Here is a 22080-nt window from a genome sequence, read left to right as displayed (position 1 = left end):
TTGCGGACAATTCTGGGGTTGTGGTGCTCATCTCACTTTATTGGCCAAGAGAGCAGACGTACAGCTTCTGGGTCATGTGGCCAGCATGACTAAGCCGCTTCTGGCAAACCAGAGCAGCGCATGGAACTGCTGGTTACCTTCCTGCCGGAGCGGTACCTATTTATCTACTTGCACTTTGACGTGCTTTCGAACTGCTAGGTTGGCAGGAGCAGGGACCGAGCAATGGGAGCACACCCCGTCAGGGGATTCGAACCGCTGACCTTCTGTTCGGCAAGCTCTAGGCTCTGTGGTGCCAACCACGACTCTAAACAAGAATGTTTTCAGCAGGTGCTGAAAAGAGTACAGTCGTACCTTGGAAGTCGAACAGAATCCGTCCCGGAAGTCCGTTCGACTTCTGAAACATTCGAAAACCAAAGCGTGGCTTCTGATTGGCTGCAGGAAGCTCCTGCAGCCAATCGGAAGGTATGGAAGCTCCGTCGGATGTTCGGCTTCCGAAAGAACATTCGAAAACTGAAACACTCACTTCCAGTTTTCAATTGTTTAGGAGCCGGAACGTTAGACTCCCAAGGCATTTAGGAGCCGAGGTACGACTGTATAGTGAAGCTGCCTGTTTAGGCACTGCCACACTATACGATCAAGTTCTTTCTACTAGATTCAAATCTGGTAGCACCAACGGGACCCAAACAAATGTGCTTGGACATTGCAAATTGTTTATCACTTCCCTATATAATTTTAAATAGCAGAGCCTATAAAACAAGTTTTTGTTTTAAACAAGAAATTCGCTAATGAAGTTCACCTCCTGACTCAACGGTCAAGGGAAGGGCCATAGCTCATTGATCTAGCACCTGCTCTGCAGGCAGAAGGTCCTAAGTTTAATCCCTGGCATCTCCAGGTAGGGCTGGAACAGATTCCTATCTGAAACCTTGGAGAGCCGCTGCTAGTCAGTGTAGACAACACTAAGCTGAAAATACCAATGGCAGCTTCTTATGCTTGCATGTCATAGTAAGCAACAAACCATGGCTTACCATGACTCTAGTAATTTAGCTCTATTCTGGGGCAAACCCTTGTTTTACTGTTAACAAGCATATGCATATAACTCAGTTTCTCCCACTTTGCTCCAGCCTGCCTGAAGCTAGGAGAAACAAACCACATTTGGCTCAGTGTTTGTTCTTGGCTTCCACTAATGGTTTGTTTGGAGAGAAACATACCACAAATGCTGGTTCTCACGTAACACCAGTCCAAGTCTCATGATTAGTTTCTCCCAGCTGCAAGTAGGGAAAGTGAAGGAGAAGGGACTGAGAAGTGCATTAGTGTTCTGCTTGTTCAAAGTAAACCAAAGATTTGCCCCCAAACCAAGTTAATTTACCAGAGCTGGAGACTGCAACATGAAGCAGTTTCCTAAATCTGCATGCCTGGATTGTACAGGAAAACAAGATAACATCCTTCAGGATCTTGTGTAGAAATACTCCAGAATAGGAATGCACAGTATTTTAAAATCCAGTGCGCATTTACTGCCATAGCTTGCAATTCATCATTAGCAATACCATCAGATGGCAGAAGAGCCATTTCCAAAATGTTCTATCACCAGATTCACATACTGAAATAAAAGCATTCAAGTAATTTTTGAATGCGGAACTTACTTGTTGTCTGCAAAGTTACTACAATCCAAAAGACAGTCTCCTTTTAAAATCTAAATGAAAAAAGCAAAAAAGAGAAAAGCAGTTCAAATAATAAATAAAACAAGAACAAGCAAGTCAGTCTCTGACATCACAGCTGCATAACAGCTGCGTCAAGTGGCTCTGACACTTACGCATTATTTAGTTAGAACCAAAGAAAGACCACCCAGAAATGTTCTCCCCTATTTATATCAAAGATAAATATGTGTTTAAAGCAGGCTTGAAGTTTTGATTAAAAATAAACAAAAAATTTCCAAAAGAACACTTCTGCCTGTCATCAGTCCTTTATAACCTACTCAATAGTTAACAATGACTTTTGAGTGTATACCTCTCTATCACAGAGCTTCGAGATATATGGTTTAAAGTAGTGTTCCTTTATGGTCTTGGCTTCTACCAAAAGACCATCATGTAATTCACATAGTGTGGCAATAATACACGGAGGCCCTTCGGAAGTCCTGACATCAGCTGTATGGAAGTCTTCTGGCAAACCTTAACCAAAAGGAAAAAAGTAAGTGTCTGTGATGAATTAGAAACTAATTTCAAGACTTGTACACACACACAAAAATTGCATTGGGGGCAATCTTCATACCTTTAAAAGATGAATTCAATAGATCTCTCTTATGTGGACACAGAAGTGCATTTGCAAAAACCAGATCCAAACAGCACAGAAGCAAATGGTATGAGTTCACTAAATCACCTCCAATCATATTGAAATTCCCTTTGGAACAAACCACATAAACACAATTAAGATCATATAACCCTTCAATTGAATATAGGGAATCAAGTTAAATTATGACTTACCTTTTGTGTAAACAAATAACGTCCAACAAAAGTTGAATAGGTCTTTAACATTGCAGGGCACCCGTCTACAGAAATAAAAGTCAAGGTTAAGTTCTAGAAAACTGTTCTTTGAAGATATGCAGCTTGAGCATTAACTTGAATGTAATTAGCAACTACCACAAACTGCAGTAGGGACGCGGGTGGCGGTGTGGGTAAAACCTCAGTGCCTAGGACTTGCCGATCATATGGTCGGCGGTTCGAATCCCCGTGGCGGGGTGAACTCCCGTCGTTCAGTCCCAGCTCCTGCCCACCTAGCAGTTCGAAAGCACCGCTAAGTGCAAGTAGATAAATAGGTACCGCTTTATAGCGGGAAGGTAAATGGCGTTTCCGTGCGCTGCGCTGGTGCTGGCTCGCCAGAGCAGCTTCGTCACGCTGGCCACGTGACCCAGAAGTGTCTGCGGACAGCGCTGGCTCCCGACCTCTTAAGCGAGATGAGCACGCAACCCCAGAGTCGATCACGACTGGCCCGTACGGGCAGGGGTACCTTTACCTTTTTTATAAACTGCAGTAGCAATTTTAAACTTGAGTAGTACAATGGATTCCTCCATTAGCCATACTTCCATTTGTCATGTTCAATAACCCTTCCAGCACTATCACCATCCCACTGACTACCTAGTTCTTTTGTAGTCCAAACTACACTATTTTGCAGAATGCTTCTTGTGCTTATCTCAAGTTGGGCACCACAGGAATTGTATTACATCAGCCTTCACCAATCTGGTACTGGCTGCAGATGATGGAAGTTATAGTCCAAAACATCTAGAGGGCACCAAACTGGCAATGGCTGGATTACAATTAGCTTCATTATATTATTATTATTATTAATTATTATTATTATTATTTTACACAATATATAATTCAAAATACCCCAGCATTTAAGTAGTACCTGTGTTTCCTGCTTCTTTGTAGCTTTGGTTGTTCTTCATCAGGATTTTTAAATATGACCAGGAATATTGGCTTAAACTTCTTGAAAATCACTGCCGACACTTCAAAGTTTCTCTCCAGTCTCTCCACTCGCTCCCGAAACTCCTGAGGCATATTTGACATGTCCATCCACTTTTTCATTTTACTAAAAAACTGAATTAAACTTAAAAAAGAATGACATTGGATTGTAGTCTTTACTATAGTTTGTATCAGTATACAAGGTATGTACTTTACAGTTCTTGCGTTGTTGAAGAAGACCCACTTACACAAGCAAGAAAATCACTTGATTACAAAATGTTTACATGGCTCACAGTTGAATGTATGAGGTGACTTAATTGCAAAGTCCAGGTCTGGGATGTCATGAAGGTATATGAAGAAACTACATTAGCACTGCAATCATCAAGTAACATATATGTTTGAACTAGTGTTAGAATTATCCTTTGACATATGCTATGCTATTTAGTTTCTAACGCTAAAGGAGTTAGCCTAACTACATTCAATCTGCAAGAATTTTCTGAAACCTCAAAGTACGCAACTGTGCAATTTGAAAATAAATTTCCAGTTTAAGTATTTAAGTATGCACAGACCCATTTTTTTTTAAAAAAATAGTAAATTATGAACTTACAAAGCATAAAACCATAAGCACGCCAAATTATTTAATGTCTTCAGACTGAAAAAAGCTAAAAGCGGTATGGGCACTCACCCATTTATTTTTTTAAAAAGTAATACCTTAGTTTTGCTGAGCGTAGTATCCTGGTGAGTGAGACACAGTTTCCTTCCCTCAGGCCACTTCCTACAGTGGGGATAATACTCTTACGGCAAGCAACATAGAGAGCACAAGCCAACCAATGTACTGTTTCCCCCTGCAAAGATAAATAAACAATGGCCTTTTTAAGAGAACAATCCTCAGTTTATACTCTGAAATAAAGAATACAAAAAGATGCAGCTTCAGAAACGATTATTTAATTGACTATTCAGGGAGGTAACAAAAATGTTTTTGATTCTTTTAAACTAAACTAACTACTAAATTTCTCTTAAAGAATAACTTGGTACCAACTCTGCTTGATGTACTTATTAGAAGATATAATAGAATAAATAACGTCAAATTCTAATCAAAACAAGCACTATGAGTTGAATAGCTATTCGGAATTTGCATGAACTCTCAAGCAAGCTCTGACAAGCCCATATTCAATCATTTTCAAACTGTGTTCGAGGGTACTCTGGGATTGCTCACAGAGAAAGTTCTATGAAAAGCTTCTCTGAAAGACAGCTTGTCCACTGCCACCAATCTTTTCTTGAGGTATGCTGTGCTCTGAGGTCCACTGAAATTCACCAACATCCCACATGACTGGACAATCATAAAAGTTTTCTAACTAGATTCTGAACACACACAGAATTCTCTGCATAACACAGAGCAGATGAAATGTTCCCTTAAAAAGACACCAAGTTTTAAAGTCACTGTCTTGGATGCAAGTCAAATATCTGCAAAGTTACCGAGCAACAGCATTATCCGTCCGTCATAGAATGTGTGCTGAGAAGTTATTTTCAGCTCCTGCTTCAATTTTTAGCATTAGAAATGAAAACATGGAAATGTGTCACTGAAGGAGAAGAAATATGGCACAAGTTTTTATCTAACAAAGAGTTTTCAGGCCAGCCAGGTTAGCTATCTTCTGCCATTGTCAAATGTCTATCGGTTATTAGCAAGGAGACAATACTTTGCTTTCAACTTGCAAAAAACTACCAAAATCCTAGAAACCTGACTCAGTCTTTCATCTCTTACATGTACAATATTAAATATTTGAGCTCAACACTGAACTCCAAAGCTTTCAGTCATGTACCTAACATACATTTTGACTGAGTGGTTAAGTGCTGGAATCAACTTGGGGGACGGGAAATTCTCGAGAAATCTCTCAGCAAATAAATAAGTATGAATGCTCAGTCAACATCCCATCCCCTCTCTGCAAACTTTGTGCAACGCAATCAGCACGAATGCTCAACAAACAGGTTGCCTGGTAACAACTCAGGGCCCAAGAGCAGGTGGCGTTCTCCATGTCCATATTAAAAGGAAACATCCCGAGTCCTTGCCCACAAGGTATGGGAGCAAAAGTGTTTTGCTCCCATACCTTGTGGGCTATGATTATTTAAATACAGGTATGGGAGCAAAAGTGTTTTGCTCCCATACCTTGTGGGCTATGATTATTTAAATACAGCTTAAGAATCCTTAATAATGCACTTTTAAGTGAAAGCTGAGCTGCATCCATTTTGGTGACGGGGATAACACAAATGGATGTAATCAGTGAATAAAGGAAAGTATTGAAACCTTGCTTTCTCACTGGTACTTATTTACTGAAGACCTCGAGTTAATTTCCGGCTCTTGTGGGAGGCCGCCGTTTAAAAGGCCGTCGCCTGCTGTCAGGCAAGTTCGCGTAGAGGAGGAGGCTGGCAGCTGCCCCTCCGTTACCTGGAGTAAGCAAACAGTCGCAAACGGCTCGGTCAGGAGTGAATGGAGGAGTGAAGCCGGCAGATGCAAGAGGGGTCGGCACCGGTGGGGCGGGAGAGAGCAACCAATAAAGGGGGTCGGTGGGAGGGCAGCCTGCCAGGGGACCCACGAAGTCCGGAGCCCGGCCTGAAGCTACTGAAAGCTCCCTAAAAGCCCTTCATAGTGGCCCACAGCCCAGGGGGGGGGGGCAGCCGCGTCGTCCCTTGAGGCGAATTAAAACCCTCACGCAGCCCGGCGCGCTGAGGCCACTGGAGGGCTAGTCGCGGGGAGGCGTCTATTCACCGACCGACCGACCCTCCCTCCCTCCGCAGGACAGACTGGTTCCCACCTCCAGGCTGTAGGTGCCTCGCAGGGCCGTGAAATCCCGAAGGGCCTCGGCGGCGCTGCTGGCGTCCAAGTTGAGCTCCTGGCAGAGGTGGCCTATGGCGGCCCGGATAGGGCACTGGCTGTCGGCGGGGTCGTCGTCTTCCCCCGGCATGATACTGCTTCCCCCTGTCCCGCGAGACCCCCCGCGCAAAAACAGGCCTCCCGACCGCCCACAATCCTTTGCGCCGAGCGCGCCAAAACGGCCTCGGCCACTCAGCGAGCGACGCTCGACTCGGGCTCCTCCCCCGCCCGGTGAAGCCTCTTTAAATATCTAGCGGCGTTTTCGCCATCGGTAGATTCGCAGACTTTTTCAATGGTCTTGTGCGTGGATGGGGCGGGGAATAAAATGCACTCTGATGTCCCAAACCCTACTGATAATTGGTCCCCCCGCTGAATTTTAAAAATGGATATTACATACACGCACACGAACAAAGGCGCAACAGGCAGCCTTTGCATAGGAGTCAAGAGGAGGGAAAGGGCCAAGCGAGGGTGAGCTGCTCATGGTATCTGTCCAAAGGACAGCAGGGTAAACAAACTCTTCCTCAGTAGAAGTAGTTGTCACTTTTCCAGCTCAGGTTCAAAATAAATAAATAAACAAAAAACGCAATTATTTCCTCATAGCAACAGGAAATTCTTATATATCTGGAATGGCTTCCTGATAAAATCTTAACCTTCCAGGTTGGGGGAGGTCACTTCTGGACGCTCGAGCCACACCTCTCACGTCATAAACAGTAATAAACGGAGACGAGGAAGAGCTGCTATTTATTACCTAAGATGGTCATCCCACCCCTCTGTAGTTGTTATTTTTTTATAAGGCTACGTATACTTCGCTTTAGTAAAATGGTTCCTGTATACAGCATACTACTTCCCACGCTAACTCTGCCCTAACTTTTTGGACTTTTCTTTCTTTTTAAATGGCAACTATCATGGCTATAAAAAAAAATTGCTTTCTAAGCAATGTTTGGTCCTTGTTCTCAAAGACTGTTTACAAATGAGAGAGGAAAAACTCTGGCTGATTAACCAAATCAAGCATTTTAATTTACAAGCCTGAGGTAAGAAATAAGACAAACAAGGTGCGCGCATGCACACGCACATGCACACCAGGCGGTTGGTTTCAATTTATGCTTGAATATTTTTTCCCAGTTATCTAGATTAGGGTGAACCTACACTGAAAAGTAAGCCATTGGCTCAGACAGTCAAAGGAGACCACCCACTATCTCAGTCCAAGATACTTCTCAGATTGGAGCAGTGCTATGGAGCCAGTGTCACCAAGGTAAGCAATGTACAATTAGTGTTCAACATCACTTCCTCAAACTACCCAGAAGAACTTTTAACTTTCTTGGAAAATAGTGTGTAACGGATTTGTGAGCCATGTTAGTTACTGCATGATCTGCAACCGTGCAAGTTCTATTGACTATGCCAACTGAAGCCACTCGTAGTACTCCACCATTTTAGGTTTTGGCGGCAAAAGGTTGTAGTGTTACCCTAGTCAGGTAGATAAAATAACTAGCGCTGCAAACATGTATTAACTTAAATTGATTCATTAATCAACAAATGAGTAAATTGCTCAGTTGTTGTGGGTTAATTCTAACTAATGAAGACAAATTTTAATCCAGTAGGCTCTGACGATTAAAGGTACACATGGCTGAAGTATTCTCATTTTGGTGAGGAAATATGAAAAATTAAATAATACAAAAAGGAACAACAACAAAAAATTAACAGCCTCTCTTTCCAACAATTGGTAGCTTTTGTTTCTTTGACCATAGGTTGTCCCACATTTTCTTCAATATTTCAAAAACGTACACTTGATTACATGTAGATTTAATTTTACCACTTAATCAATTTTTCTAAAAAGATGATCAAAAATACTTTAATCAACAGCTTTAAAAACAACCCATTGAGACAGCACACTTAGAACCCAGTTATCAGTCTTTTGAAATGTGTCATTAGCTGCTTGGCCTGGGGGCTCCTCAACATACTTTCTTTCTGCACTTTGGAAGGCAACTATTTTTTCTTCTGTTCTCTCCTTTAAATATACTTGAGAGACAGGACATTTGGCTCATCAGTTGACCGGACAATTCTATAGCTTGGGTGCTATGAATTAGGGCTGTATTGGGGGAAGGGGACAAGTAGGGTGGTTTCAGGATTTAAAAACTTATCAGGAATAGCAGTGCTTTTACACATTTGAAAAATGAGGTAATTGTAATTGTTGAACTGAGATGGGAAGTAAATGTTCACATATCTCTGATAAATTATCAATCTGCTGTGATGGCAGGAAAAGATGTTCAGAATGTAGTCAGACCTCCTTTATACTTCTCCATTCAAATAAATCATTCAGTAATCAGGTGGTTTCTTAGTTGATACTGAATCTAGTTCAAGGCATAAAATAATGGGCTTCAGCTTCTGTAGTTTGGTAAGACAGTCTGTCCCATGCTGGTGAAAGCCACTTCAGGCCTGCTTCCTGCACAAAGAACAGCATTCTCCGGCCTCCCAAACAGAAGGGGAATCTATGAGACACAATCCATACCCATACAACATTGAGCCTGGTTGGTGAATTATATTATTATAAGAGATTCTGGATAACAAAAGAGGTTTTACAACATATAAACATTTATGGGATGAAAATGAGATTTCTGCTCAAGTCAAACACTGCATAACAAAACATTTAATTGTTTTTATATTGTGGCTGTCCTATATCCAAAGGCTCAGCATTTGAGGTCCTTATATCTTGGCCAATCTGTTGCATGATGCAATAATCCAAACCTCCTACAGTTCGTTTCACTCTGAAATACATTGTTTCTGTTTCTTAAGGAATATTGGCAGATTTAAGAAATAAAGAAATCACTATAAAATATTCCTAAGAGCACGATAGTGTCTTAAGAGAGTTTTAGAAGCCTTACATTGGAAACAGTTACTGACACCCTTCACCATGGCAGTTTTTGAATTGAAATTCTCAGGATCTAAACAGGTGAAACCGTCACTACATACTTTATTTTTGCTAATTAGATGTGCTGTGCAAATTCACTATGGGATGTACATGAATCACTAGATTTTAAATGATGAAACTCTCTTAGTGTCTTCTGGTCCTTGAGTTAGAAATAGCTCTAGTTGTGTAGCTTGGAAACCTCCATCCAGCTGGGTGCCAAAACAATATGGAATGTTAATGTTAAAGAATATTTGAAAGCACTGTCTGCTAGAAGGATGGCTTAAAATAGTATTATGGTTTAGTTTGCTGAAAAGTATGTAAGTACTGTATTGTGCAATTAAATCAAATCTACCCATTCTTGGGCAAGGTGATTGAGCGAGCGGTTGCCGAACAACTCCAGGCACGCCTGGAAGAAGCGGACCATTTGGATCCCTTCCAGTCGGGATTCAGGCCTCATCATGGGACTGAAACTGCCTTGGTCGCACTGGTTGATGATCTCCGGCGGGCTAGGGACAAAGGTGAGAGCTGTTTCCTAGTTCTGCTGGATCTCTCAGCGGCGTTCGATACCATCGACCATAGCATCCTTCTGGACCGTCTTGGGGGGCTGGGAGCTGGGGGCACTGTTATACAGTGGTTCCGCTCCTTCCTCCTAGGCCGTGTTCAGAAAGTGGTGGTGGGGGATGAGTGTTCAGACCCCTGGGCTCTCACTTGTGGGGTGCCTCAGGGTTCTGTCCTCTCCCCCATGCTTTTCAACATCTACATGCGGCCGCTGGGAGAGATCATCAGGAGGTTTGGGCTGGGTGTTCATCAGTATGCGGATGATACCCAGCTCTACCTCTCTTTTAAATCAGAACCAGTGAAGGCGGTGAAGGTCCTGTGTGAGTGTCTGGAGGCGGTTGGAGGATGGATGGCGGCTAACAGATTGAGGTTGAATCCTGACAAGACAGAAGTACTGTTTTTGGGGGACAGGAGGCGGGCAGGTGTGGAGGATTCCCTGGTCCTGAATGGGGTAACTGTGCCCCTGAAGGACCAGGTGCGCAGCCTGGGAGTCATTTTGGACTCACAGCTGTCCATGGAGGCACAGGTCAAATCTGTGTCCAGGGCAGCTGTTTACCAGCTCCATCTGGTACGTAGGCTGAGACCCTATCTGCCTGCGGACTGTCTCGCCAGAGTGGTGCATGCTCTGGTTATCTCCCGCTTGGACTACTGCAATGCACTCTACGTGGGGCTACCTTTGAAGGTGACTCGGAAACTACAACTAATCCAGAATGCGGCAGCTAGACTGGTGACTGGGAGCAGCCGCCGAGACCATATAACTCCGGTCTTGAAAGACCTGCATTGGCTCCCAGTACGTTTCCGAGCACAATTCAAAGTGTTGGTGCTGACCTTTAAAGCCCTAAACGGCCTCGGTCCAGTATACCTGAAGGAGCGTCTCCACCCCCATCAGTCTGCCCGGACGCTGAGGTCCAGCGCCGAGGGCCTTCTGGCGGTTCCCTCACTGCGAGAAGCAAAGCTACAGGGAACCAGGCAGAGGGCCTTCTCGGTAGTGGCGCCCGCCCTGTGGAACACCCTTCCAGCAGATGTCAAGGCGATAAACAACTACCTGACATTCAGGAGACATCTTAAGGCAGCCCTGTTCAGGGAAGTTTTTAACGTGTGATATTTTATTGTATTTTTGGTTTTTATGGAAGCCGCCCAGAGTGGCTGGGGAGGCCCAGCCAGATGGGCGGGGTATAAATAATAAATTATTATTATTATTATTATTATTACCCAGTCATAAAAGTAATGCATAGTTTATACAGTGGGGCTTCTTGGGTCGTATGGGAAGTAATATGAAAGAAAGATAAGCTACAGGCCAAAACAGTGCTCATGCTGAGAAAAAGGCAAGTCATGTTTAGTTCCAAGTCAAGCAAAACAATCAGAAATAGATTTCCTAGAAAAAAGTATATACAACTTTCGCAAGGCTCTGCCAATATTTTTAAAAATGCATGATATAGGCACTAAATTAAAAAATTAAAAATCTGACTTTTAAATCTATTTATCATTTTTTACAAGCACAGACAGTTTATTTTAATAGCACATTTGATGAAGCATCTATGTTTATGTGAGTGTTCACGAAATAAGTGGGAAATCTGCATTTGTTCTCGAAGATGATTATGGGGGAAAAATAAGTAGCCATTGATGCCTTTCATTGTAAATAAGCCAGAGTAGCTCCATCACTGCAAAGGAGTCACACATTAAAAGTCAAAGAGAAACCTACACACTCAGACACACGCACATTAAATAAGAACAAGGTATATAGCACATGCTGACAAACTAAATAAAAGTTTAGTCTCAACCCTGTTCCTTACGAGTGTAGCTCTGGCAAATAATCTTTTTATATATTACAAATAGACTCCAGAGAGAGAGACCTGCATCCATTCACAGTAAGGCTTTCAAGATATATGAAGTTTTATAGCATTTGTATTTTAAGGATTTAGGGCAAGTACATGTTTTCTACTAAATAAAAAGTTAGTACTTAAAAGGTTCAAAAATATATCAAGTGATTTTTTTTTACATAAATAAATTATATTGATTTTGGATTTAACAGCTGAAAAAACCTCTCTGCTTCCACTGGAGGCAAAACTGAACAAAATGTTAGTTAAACAGATAGCAGCATTTCTAAGAAATCTGTCAAGAGTGATACAGTATCTGTGCTACAGGGTGCTATTTAAATAGGGCCTATGTCTCTTGCAATAGCATAATCATAAATTGTTGAAATTGATTCCAACCCAGAAAACTCAGAATAAATTCACTGCAACATACAGACTTAATTTTAGTTCATGGGTAGCAGACTTCTTTGAGATGCTAATTGTAACATGTACATACTTTATAATCCCAAATGTATAAAAGACAATGAAAAAAGCATCATAAATAAATAATGCAAACTGAAATAGTTATGTCAAAACATTTGGACCATCTGATAAATTAGCAAAACTGTAACAGAAAAAATAAGTAAAAAATACAGTAAATTGTGACAAACCAAATGTGAATCTGAATATGAGCATACACTCCGAAGCCCCTCTAATGGTCTGCCATTTAAACATCGCACCACAAAGTGTGTATTTTTTCAAGTCTCGAGCCATGAGCTATAAATTAGAACAAGCCCCAGTGAAAGAGAAGTGACATAGGAGTGGGAATAAAGAGGGCTATGTAAAGATTACCTGTGGAGGGCGTTTCAACACACTGAGCTTTGGAAGCCTACTTATGTTTTTAAAGGGTTTCATCTGAAACACTTACACAAAATGTATGTGCAGAGACATTGGGAAATACCACTGAACAGTGAATGGGATCAAGAGGAATGGAAAGGGGGAGCAAAAACGTTTTCTTCACAGTCTAATACTAGAAACAGAGGATAAACTCAAGCTTTGAAACCGTCAACAGTCCTTAACAAAAGCCCATCTCACAGCTTTAAAAATTCTGATTTCAAAAAATAACATTTCTTAGGGTAGTAGAATTGATAAAAGCCAATCCTGTTCCCTCATAAGAAGATTAAAACCAGTAGTTTATTCTTCATTGGGGGAGGGGGAATTATTGTTAAGGGCCTTTGTGAGAAACGGCTAATAGAAAAATAAAAAAAATAACTGGAAGTTATTAAGCTCCTGCCTCTGCATTAAAAAAAGAGAAAAATCATGCAAGATGTGCGTCAGTTTCTTAGCAGGAGCTGGAAATGGCCTAAAATCAAAGAAAGGACAACTGAAATCCACCTTAAACATAAAGCAAGTTTTGGTTTTAGAAATATAAAAGTTCAGGTAATCTTTTCACTTACAGCAGTTTGTTTCCAAAACTTTGTAGTGTGAACAGGAGGAAATTATCTACCATTAATGCCTTTTTTTTAAAAAAAGAAAGAAATGAATATATGCATTTTCAATCATTAGTTATATACTTCTGTCTATACTACTAATCTAGTAACCATGATAAAATAGGGAAATACTTTAAATCAAAAAATACACATTAGCACTTACTATAACTGTGCTTTTTACCCCAAAATACAAGATTTTTTAAATTCAGTGTCTTTGTAAAAACATCTACCTTTTCCTGTGTTTGTGTTTCCATCATTAGAGAAGCATTGTCTTACTGAGATTATTTCCCCTCTCAAACAAGTAAGCAGTTTTCGCAATCACCAAGTACTTATTTACTACTGTTTTGGAGAAGGGAAGGATGAACAGCTGGACAACTGAACAAGAAATTTCTGCCTCCCGTACCAATTATAGAACACTGCTTATCTCTATGGCAAGACCCTGCAACTATTAACATGTCACCATAGTTATCTTACCAGGAATTAGGTAGATAATATTACTTATAGAAACACAGGTTTTTTTTATGAAGGTGAAGTGGGAACAGAGGGCTGTAACAAATATTTATGGGATGAGAAACTTACAAGCCACAATATTATTTTTTTCAGAATGAAACAAAAGTTCTAATTGATATCTTTAATATCTTTGAATTCCTCTTCTTCCTCCTCCTCCGCTGGTACATCCTGTTCATTCTCTTCTGACACAGATGGTGTTTGTTCTGTACAGTTTTGACTGTTTGCATGTTCCTTGTCGGACAGTGAGAGAGTTTCTGGTTCTGCAGTTGCAAGTTCCCCTTTAGTTTTCTTCCTCTTCCGTTTCTGACTTTCTAGGTTTGTTGCCTCTGAGTGTCTGGTTTGTTGAAGGCCTGGCAATGCCATACCAATACCAGGAGAAAGAAACATTGAGGGATAGATCAGTCCAGATGACATTCCTGGAATAAGAAACGGGTTAAAAGCTACAGGACTACTGGTAGTTATTGCAGGTTCTGACTGATCAGAAAATGAACTAGGACCAGACTTATCTTCAGACAGAGTTTCTGTTTTTGCACCTTGGCCACTTTGTTTGTCTTCAGCATCATTTTCTGCGTGCGACGTACCACTTTTAGTTGTGCTTGCTAATGAAGTTGGAGCAGCTGAAGTACAAGTAGTTGTCATTGATGGATTAAGAAGTCCTCCAACACCAAACATTTGTGGTACAGCAGCCATGCCTGGTAGCATCATCGGCAACATACTCAGAGCACTTTTGACATCCTCGCCAGCAGGTATTGCTGCAAATCCAGCAGGAAACCCAACCAGCCCAGTTAAAGGAATGCCTTGCATGTTTCTCATGTTCTGAAGTCCTACTAAATCCATTCCAGCAATAAGTCCATTCATGAATAATGGTCCCATTCCAGAAGAAGCATCTGCTACTATGCCAGGAGCTTTAAAAAGTTCACTCCTTGGCCTCCTTCCTCTCCGCCGAGGCCCAGCATCTCGGAGTACAGGCTCAGTCAGAATACGATTAAACTTGCTTTCAGGTAAAAAACCCTGAGTTGGAAAAGAGAAGAAATAGAATTCCAAATGTTAACACAATCACATGTGCCTTCAGCTGGGTTCTCTAGTGGAATATAAATCCCCAAGTGCTTCTCTGTGTGACAAACAAATCTGTAATTTGTGCGAAAACAAAGTCTCTGTGCTTTGCTGGTAAAATAACCAGCAACCCCCACCCCACAATCCTATACATGTCTACCCCAAAAACAAGTCCTATTAAGTTCAATAGGGCTTACTCCCTGGCAAGAGGGTACAGGATCAGTCTTAAGGCTGTGATAGATAATATGGACATTTTCTGGCTGAACACAATATATCCAAGTAAACATGCATAAGACTGGGCTGTAATTATTATTAATTATTGCTAGCTAATAGTTGCTTACTCTTTTTTTTTTTTTTTTAAGTGTTTCAGTTCTTTTAGAAGGGCCTTCTCAAAGAAACAGTTCCAGCCATCCTCAGATGAAGTTAGCAGGAAAGTACTTGTGGCCACTGCTCAAACTGGAAGCCTAACCAAATTGTGAGCACACAAAGGATGCAAATCTGAATGATTTGGGAAGTGTGAAATGCATGGATTATGTGATTTGTTATCTTCCCTGAAATTCAGAGAGATCAATGAAGAACAAGGGATCAGGATACATTTTGAAAGATAGTTTGTTTGCATATTTAATTCAAAAGCCAGCTCTGCATCTGCAGGTAAGCCTAGCTTTATGTATACAGCATGCTCTCACACTTAACTATCTTTTAATTGTACTGAAAAACAAACAGCTGTGCTAACTATTCAGAAAACTAATTAGAAAACAGATATGGAAGAGGTGGAGGGAAGTTACAAGATAGATATTTCTCTGAAAACCTTTTAACTTACTGAAAGCTTAACAATGTCAGACCAGTCTGCTGCAACTGCATACTCCATGTTTGCATCAAGCCACCTTGGCAGTTCCTTCAGTGCTGGTGCCATAGCTCCCCCTAACTATAAAACACAGTAAAATGATTACTTATTTTGCAGAAAAGACTAAGCAACATTGCATAAGTAATATATGATGAAACACCTAGAGAAATCAAAGCTGAGTTGCCCACTTTTTTGCTGTTTCCAGAAGGAAAATGGTACATGGTAACTGACTGAAATCTGAGGATGTTGTACAGGTTACAGTTTGTGACAATGTCCTAAAAGGATTGTCCTTACAAGCATCTGCTGGAACTTACAGATGTAAATCAAATACAGTCATATTTGGTTCTCAAACAGAATGCGTTCCAGGAGTCCATTCAACTCCCGGAACCATTTGAAAACCAAGGTGCGGCTTCCTATTGGCTGCAGGAGCGTCCTGAAGCCGATCGGAAGCCCCACTGGACGTTCAGCTTCCGAAAATTGTACAAAAACCGGAACACTCACTTCCAGTTTTCGATCATTAGGGAGGCGAAACGCACAAGTTCCAAGGCGTTTGGCAACCAAGGTACTACTGTACAAACATAACATGCAGTCCACCCCTATGTAGATGCATTGGGAACTTTTGTGAATGTGTGGAAATATTTTCTTGTGACTGAGATATAAAATTAGCATACTGGACATCGGAGGTCACCCAAATGTTTTCTCCATGATATTTCATAACAGCTGGTATAGTCCACCCTCCTGATCCCCGTGTCCCTACTTAGGTTTTCCCTTACGAAAGAAATACTCCTCCACAATGTTTCTCATATTGCCTGGAAAAACACTGCAAGGAACATTGCTTCCTTCCAGCCAGCAGAGCGTACCCATGAGAAAAAGCTGCCGTTTGCCATGTGACACAGCAAGCTGCACCTTCCATCTGTTTGAGTCAATTTGCTGGAAGGAAGCAAGTAAAGCTCCAACCAGCTATGCCCTACAGCAGGCAGCAATCCTTTCTTACCAGTCAATTTGTCTGTGAGGAATGTAGCAATCTGGTGTGAAAGCAGCAGGCTATTCCCCCCTCCCCTTCAATAAGCAGATCTACGTGGAAGTGGGGATATTCACACTTAAGTAATTCATTTGCACATACACACTTCATATGTAGGAAGAGAGGCAAGGAAAGGCAGACTTGAGAGAAATTGCATTTTCTTCTCCAAAACAAAATAAGCCAGTGAAGACAGAACTCAGGTTTGCAGGATTTGAATGCATTTAGAACTGACATTGCGCCAAATCATGTAAAAGACAAGAATAGTAAAGTCTTCTGCTTACCCTCCTCCCAGTACCCTTATGGACCACAGGCACGCGTTCTTCCCCCGTGAGAGAATTTATGTCCAATTTGCTAGGGTCCTTACAGCGCTGCCTCCTTTGTTTAGGCTTTTCTGAAAAGTTCTGAAAGGAATATTAGTGAAAATATAAGTGACACTCCCTTCCAAGTAAACGTGCACAGGACTGGAATATGAGACTTGTACTTACTGTGCCAAAGCCGGGGATTTCAAGCGTGTAGTCAGACTGCTGTCTCAGCCAGTCTAGAAGACTCTTATTTGGAACAATCTTCTCTGCCTGGACATTAGTGCCTGGAACGGTCTGCGGACTTGAGGTAGTAACGGCTGGCCCATCAGGGTTAGGATTACTTGGTACAGTCTGGGTTTGATCTTCCTGAATAATATAATGGGAAGAGTGAGAAAGAAAGGCACTACTGAGATGCAGAAATAATACTGAATTTTCCAAATGTCATTGCAAAATGAACACAATATCTGATCCAGCCATCGCAACTACCCTAGCTAAACCCAGGCTGCAAGAATGGCAAACTATTTCCTTGGGGAGGGGTGTGGATTTCTCCTTGATTAGGTTGCACAGGGGGCAGACCCCCACCCCAATACCTTGACACCATTATTTAATAAGAATAAAACAAAACAAAACATTTGCACTTGGCACTAGGCAATCATTAAAGTGCAGAGGAATAAAAGAGGATGGGGATTGTTACTTACTGGCAGCCCTGTCTGGAGGGTTCTCTCCTTCAAAAATATGAGATCTATCCCTTCCACATTTTTTCTCCTGCCCCGTCTCCTCCTCATGGCAGCATCATCTCTTCGTAGACTCCCATTGACGATCTGTCCTGTGACAGGATGAATTAACCCTGCCTGAAGGATACCAGACAAGTCCATGCCAAGGGAGCCCTGCAGAGCATTCACTGTCCCTAGCTTAGGTATATTTGTGCTCAGGGAGAAAGGGGAGCTGCTTGCTGGTGACCCATCAGGCACTCTTGAGAGGTCTACTGCTGCATCCCGCCAGCCGTTCAACACGATGGAAGGGTGGGGGTGGGAAGCCACGAGCTGTTCAAGGCTCCTCTGCTTGGCATCTCTGTCCATCTCAAATTCATACGGTTGCCTGTGCTTGTGTTCATCTTTGACGAAAGTGGGCGCCAGGAAACCTTCCTGTGTTTAAAACCAGGAGTGGATAGAAAGGAACAGTTACAACAATCTGTCCTAATGGAGACTGCATTCATAATTTTCTTTTAACTTTTAAATTCAGCACCCTTTTCTAAAAGAAATACCTGAATGTAAATATAAACTTTTTTTAAAAAAAGGATGCCAGAATGATAGTGTCAGTAATTTTAAGAACAGTTAAGTTGATGCAGTATTGAGCATATTTTTTTCTTATGGACAGGAGTTTGAAACATTATACAAGTAACACTTTGCAGCAGGCAAAGACGTCTACCCAAATTCACCTTCTGGACCTGTGCAGCTATCACTCCATTGCTGAAGCTGGGTTCGGAGGCCTCTGGTTCAGTGTAGCTGTTTCTATTGCCAGTACTGCTGGATAATGCAGGAGTCGGCATCACAGTTTGTATTTCAAATGGCTGGCTGGAAGAAGGCCACTTGCCCTTTAAGATGGCATGACAGATGTTGTCTATGCGGTTGATGATCACTCGATCCTGTCAAAGAAGCAGATATGCTTCACTAGGTTGCATGTGCTGTAAATTCTAATCCTTCCAAGAACTACAACTAGGCAACATGTAAGACACACAACACTTGGTCATTCCTGTAGAAAGTGTTCATTCCAGGGTACATACCATACAAAGTTTTAAATTGACAGCTTTCAGCCAAGAAAATGACTGGAGCCATTATGCAGATACACTCTCTATTTCTGTTGCATTTTTAAAAATCGCATTTGAAAGTATGACTGGATGTTTACCAATAAGCAACACAAGCTGGAAAATGAACCTCTACATTCTACCCTTCCATCACACATCAATTTGCTCCCTTCTCTACATCATAATTTAAAGCTACTAATGTAAGGTTGATCCCAATAATGTCCTGTTAGGACATACATACACAAACACACTGGGAGCAGTTTTAACATCAGTAGCATTCTGATGGTTATTAACTTGCCTCAGCAATATTTCAACAATGAGTGATAATAACTACACTGGGGTTCTAAACCCTGGTTTGCAGGAGGAAGTCAAATGCAGAGCACCAGGATGCCCCTTTCAAAATAAGATAAAGGGTATAGGAGGGAAACAATAAATGACAGGCCTGCCAGAGGCTCTTGTCATTTAGGCTGAAGTCCTGTTAGGGCCACACACTCAGAACATGAGACCAATAACTAAAATGAGATAAAAACATTTTTTCTTCTTCAAAGAAAACCTCAATACTTCGAAACTGCTAGGACATTTTTGCAAAGGGAAGTGCCTGGCCTTTTTACAAAGAAAAGGCTATAGCCCACTGGAATCACAAACACAATGGTGTTTTTCACATTGCTTATTGAAGACACTGGACAGCTATTGATATTAACACCCGTATCTGACAAAATATGACACTATAATGCAGGAAGTATAACAGAGAAATATTCAACTTGGAGAAATGCGTCAATGCTGCTTCCAAAATGTTGCTGGATAATCTATTCTACTTCTCTCAATATGTTTTCAAAAGGGTTCAGACACAAGCCAGGGTGCACCTGTGTGAAAACAACATGGTAGATGGATCTCAATCCCTGTGGAACATTGACCTAAAGCCCTTAATCATGCATACTTAAGCTACCAAGCCACCTTAGGCCACTCTGAGAAAGAGTAGAGTGTCTTCTCCTGCAGAAGCTGAGCAATGGTAGGTGCCCGGACATCTTGCAGGTCATCAATCTCTCCGGGAACAACAAATGTGGAACTCTTACTTTCATCTTCAGAAAACTTCTCAAAACAATCTAGACGGAGTGGAAAACAACATGTAAGCTTCGTTAAAGCATCAAATCGCTCTTTCTTTCAAAGGCATTCTGAGGCATCGATGATCTTCAACAAAGAAAACACAACAGAGCTGCATGGTTCTCTGGACATCTATGACACCCTCTAGAAGCTCCCATATATTTGAAGAATAGTGTCGGTAAATTTAAATGACAGAATGGCATGTGCGATTCTGAAGAAGATTGCTAATTATGGGCAGAAGTTTGATACGTTACACTAAGTGTCTCTGGAAGCTTGCAACAACAGAATTCAGTGTTGCTACAAAACACCAGAAGAAAACAGAAGCAGTTAAATAATTCAGCTACTATGATTCAGTGGCCTAGCTTGATCCTAACCTTCAAATAGTATACATAAAAGCTCATTTTCACTAACTAGCCAACCAACCGAGCCAACTCAGTTGGTAAAGGGTATAAAATGCAACATGAATGAAGCAAGATCCTATGGAGTTGAAAATTGTTAATCCGCAGCCACAGTCAGTTTTCTGGCACTTGTAAAGATATATATAAGATGTTGATGTCATGCTAATACTGTCTTTTTATATTATACTTAGTGTCAAGTTACAATTCACCTCAAAATGAAAATTACTAAGATATGCAGGAATGTTCACTATCAGAAAGATACCCCCCACATTACTCTACCTTGATTTTGGCTGCTTTCATCCCTCTTCTCTAGGTCTTGATTCTCATACTCTTCCTCTTCCCTCTTCATTTCATTCCCACAGAGAGGCTGTGGAACAGGACTGCCCCTTTTTTCCTCTGTGTCATCTCCCCAGGGGTCTGCCTCCATACAAACAGGATGTGACTTAAGGAGCTCCATCTGAATTGCTGACGTCTGGCTTTGTGCAGAATGGTGGTAGTGGTGATGGTGGCAGGTCGGGATCTCTTGCAAGACTGGGGTGTGCTCCTCAAGGCTCTCAAATTCAGCTTGATCGTCCTCCCCAGCCCCATGCTCACTATCACATTTGGATGCTGCCTGCTCACTCGAGATTGACTCAACCAGCTCCTTATTCCTTTCCTTCATGAATGCATCCAGAGTAGTGAGAAGACATGAACTATGCTTTTGCTCCTCTTGCACAATGGGTTTGTCTTCACCACCATCTAGGGTCTTTAAGCAACCTCTCAAATCTTCCACAGTGTCAGCAGCTGTCTCCAAATGATCTTCCTCTTCCTCCTCCTCTTCCTCCTCCTCTTCTTCACTGTGGCTCTGACTTTGCACTGATTTCTCTTCCAAGCCCTTTTCATGCAACAAGCCCATGAATCTCTTCTCAGGATGGACTTTGATATCAAAGTTATGGAGACTGGGGCCATACACTCCTATGCTCAGGACCCCTTCCATGCCATCTCTTTCAAACGGTACTGATTCTGGGTTAGCGTACGGACTCTCCATGTGCTCAAGGGCATTACAGGGTTCCACAATAAAGCTCTTGGAGGGCTTAGTTTCCTTAGATGAGGGCTCCTGGGCTGCATTCTGACCCTCCGTTTGGTCACTGCCAAATTGCAAGTGATCCAGGTAGGAGGGCTCTCTTGTGGTCTCAGCATCACAGCTAGATAGATCTTCATCCCCATCTATTTTGCCCTCTGCTATTTTGGTAGTATTGCTACTGACATCTGTGCAGCTGGGACTGTCTCGGGCAAGGGAGCTATGTTCGCTGTTGCACGCCTTCTCATCATACATCATGCACATCAGAGAGTCAGGCAAAGAGCTCTCATCATAGTTAATGGAAATCATACCCCGGACTTTTGACATGAAATTTTCACAGCTGCTATCCTGGGAGATGTTGTCTGTCCGCGAGAGACTATTGCCTGAGCCCACTAGCTTGAGACAGCTCTCCGTTTCGGTCTCCGGAGATTCATGTTTTCTTTCCACCTGATTGTATGAAGGGGAGCAATACAGCTTAGCATTTGCTTGGTGGTGGCAACACAAGTTTTCTGTTCCAAGGACCCCTGTCCTTTTGTGCTGAGCATAGTTTCTGTAGGCATCCAGGAATGACAACTGGGGGTCATTCATGATATAATAGTCCGTGCGGTTCAGCCCATGTTTAGCTGTACCGATGAGCAGATCCCGGTCATGCTTACCACACTCCCACCACACGGGAAGGTACAGGCTTGGGCGGCAAAGCTTGAGCCGCTCGTGCAGCTGCGGACACCTCAGCACTTGCTCACGGACCTTCCGTAGCAGTTCAATTCGGTATAGGGTCCTTGCGGCACGCTCCTCAGTGATTGGTTCCACATAGATACTAGGATCAGCTGGGCCTATGAGTATAGAAGAGGGAGGGAGGGTAGAGAAAACCATCAAGGGTAGAATGTCTTTAGACTATGATCCAAATACTACAAGTC

At 42.1% G+C, this 22080-nt stretch overlaps 2 protein-coding genes and 1 long non-coding RNA gene across 16 annotated transcripts in view; 1 reads left to right on the top strand and 2 right to left on the bottom strand.

Moving 5' to 3' along the window:
* The window catches only part of RBL1 (RB transcriptional corepressor like 1), a 29064-nt gene extending 22606 nt beyond the window's left edge, over positions 1-6458 (bottom strand). For 3 of the 5 annotated variants that reach the window (XR_014221271.1, XM_082228638.1, XM_082228639.1), the window contains exons 1-7: positions 6266-6457; positions 4167-4300; positions 3400-3600; positions 2478-2542; positions 2266-2394; positions 2005-2165; positions 1641-1690 (exon numbers count right to left, since the gene is read on the bottom strand). Coding sequence is in view for 3 of the 5 variants with exons in the window: in XM_082228638.1 (XP_082084764.1) it covers positions 1641-1690; positions 2005-2165; positions 2266-2394; positions 2478-2542; positions 3400-3600; positions 4167-4300; positions 6266-6415 (890 nt within the window). In the remaining 2 variants the exon portion in view is untranslated. Of the gene's footprint in view, positions 1-1640; positions 1691-2004; positions 2166-2265; positions 2395-2477; positions 2543-3399; positions 3601-4166; positions 4302-6265 lie in introns of those variants that run through there. The other 2 variants (XR_014221270.1, XM_082228640.1) reach the window with 2 other exon arrangements.
* Positions 6459-6468: 10 nt separating this feature from the next.
* The window catches only part of LOC309535540, a 47509-nt gene continuing 31897 nt past the window's right edge, over positions 6469-22080 (top strand). Inside the window, exons 1-3 of one of the 4 annotated variants that reach the window (XR_014221283.1) lie at positions 6469-6792; positions 7447-7576; positions 19772-20367. This is a non-coding gene — a long non-coding RNA (uncharacterized lncRNA). The other 3 variants (XR_014221284.1, XR_014221285.1, XR_014221282.1) reach the window with 3 other exon arrangements.
* The window catches only part of CHD6 (chromodomain helicase DNA binding protein 6), a 105016-nt gene continuing 93942 nt past the window's right edge, over positions 11007-22080 (bottom strand). For all 7 annotated transcript variants that reach the window (XM_082228613.1, XM_082228618.1, XM_082228616.1 and 4 more), the window contains 8 exons: positions 20383-21996; positions 19559-19707; positions 18239-18445; positions 17499-17945; positions 16984-17166; positions 16780-16899; positions 15454-15558; positions 11007-14591 (listed from right to left, as the gene is read on the bottom strand). In XM_082228613.1, coding sequence (XP_082084739.1) covers positions 13689-14591; positions 15454-15558; positions 16780-16899; positions 16984-17166; positions 17499-17945; positions 18239-18445; positions 19559-19707; positions 20383-21996 — 3728 coding nt within the window. In that variant the 3' untranslated portion in view covers positions 11007-13688. The remainder of the gene's footprint in view (positions 14592-15453; positions 15559-16779; positions 16900-16983; positions 17167-17498; positions 17946-18238; positions 18446-19558; positions 19708-20382; positions 21997-22080) is intronic.

The sequence above is a fragment of the Podarcis vaucheri genome, assembly GCF_965113315.1.
Source record: "Podarcis vaucheri genome assembly, chromosome: 6".
NCBI lineage: Eukaryota > Metazoa > Chordata > Lepidosauria > Squamata > Lacertidae > Podarcis > Podarcis vaucheri.
This window is presented reverse-complemented; position numbering and strand designations above follow the sequence as displayed.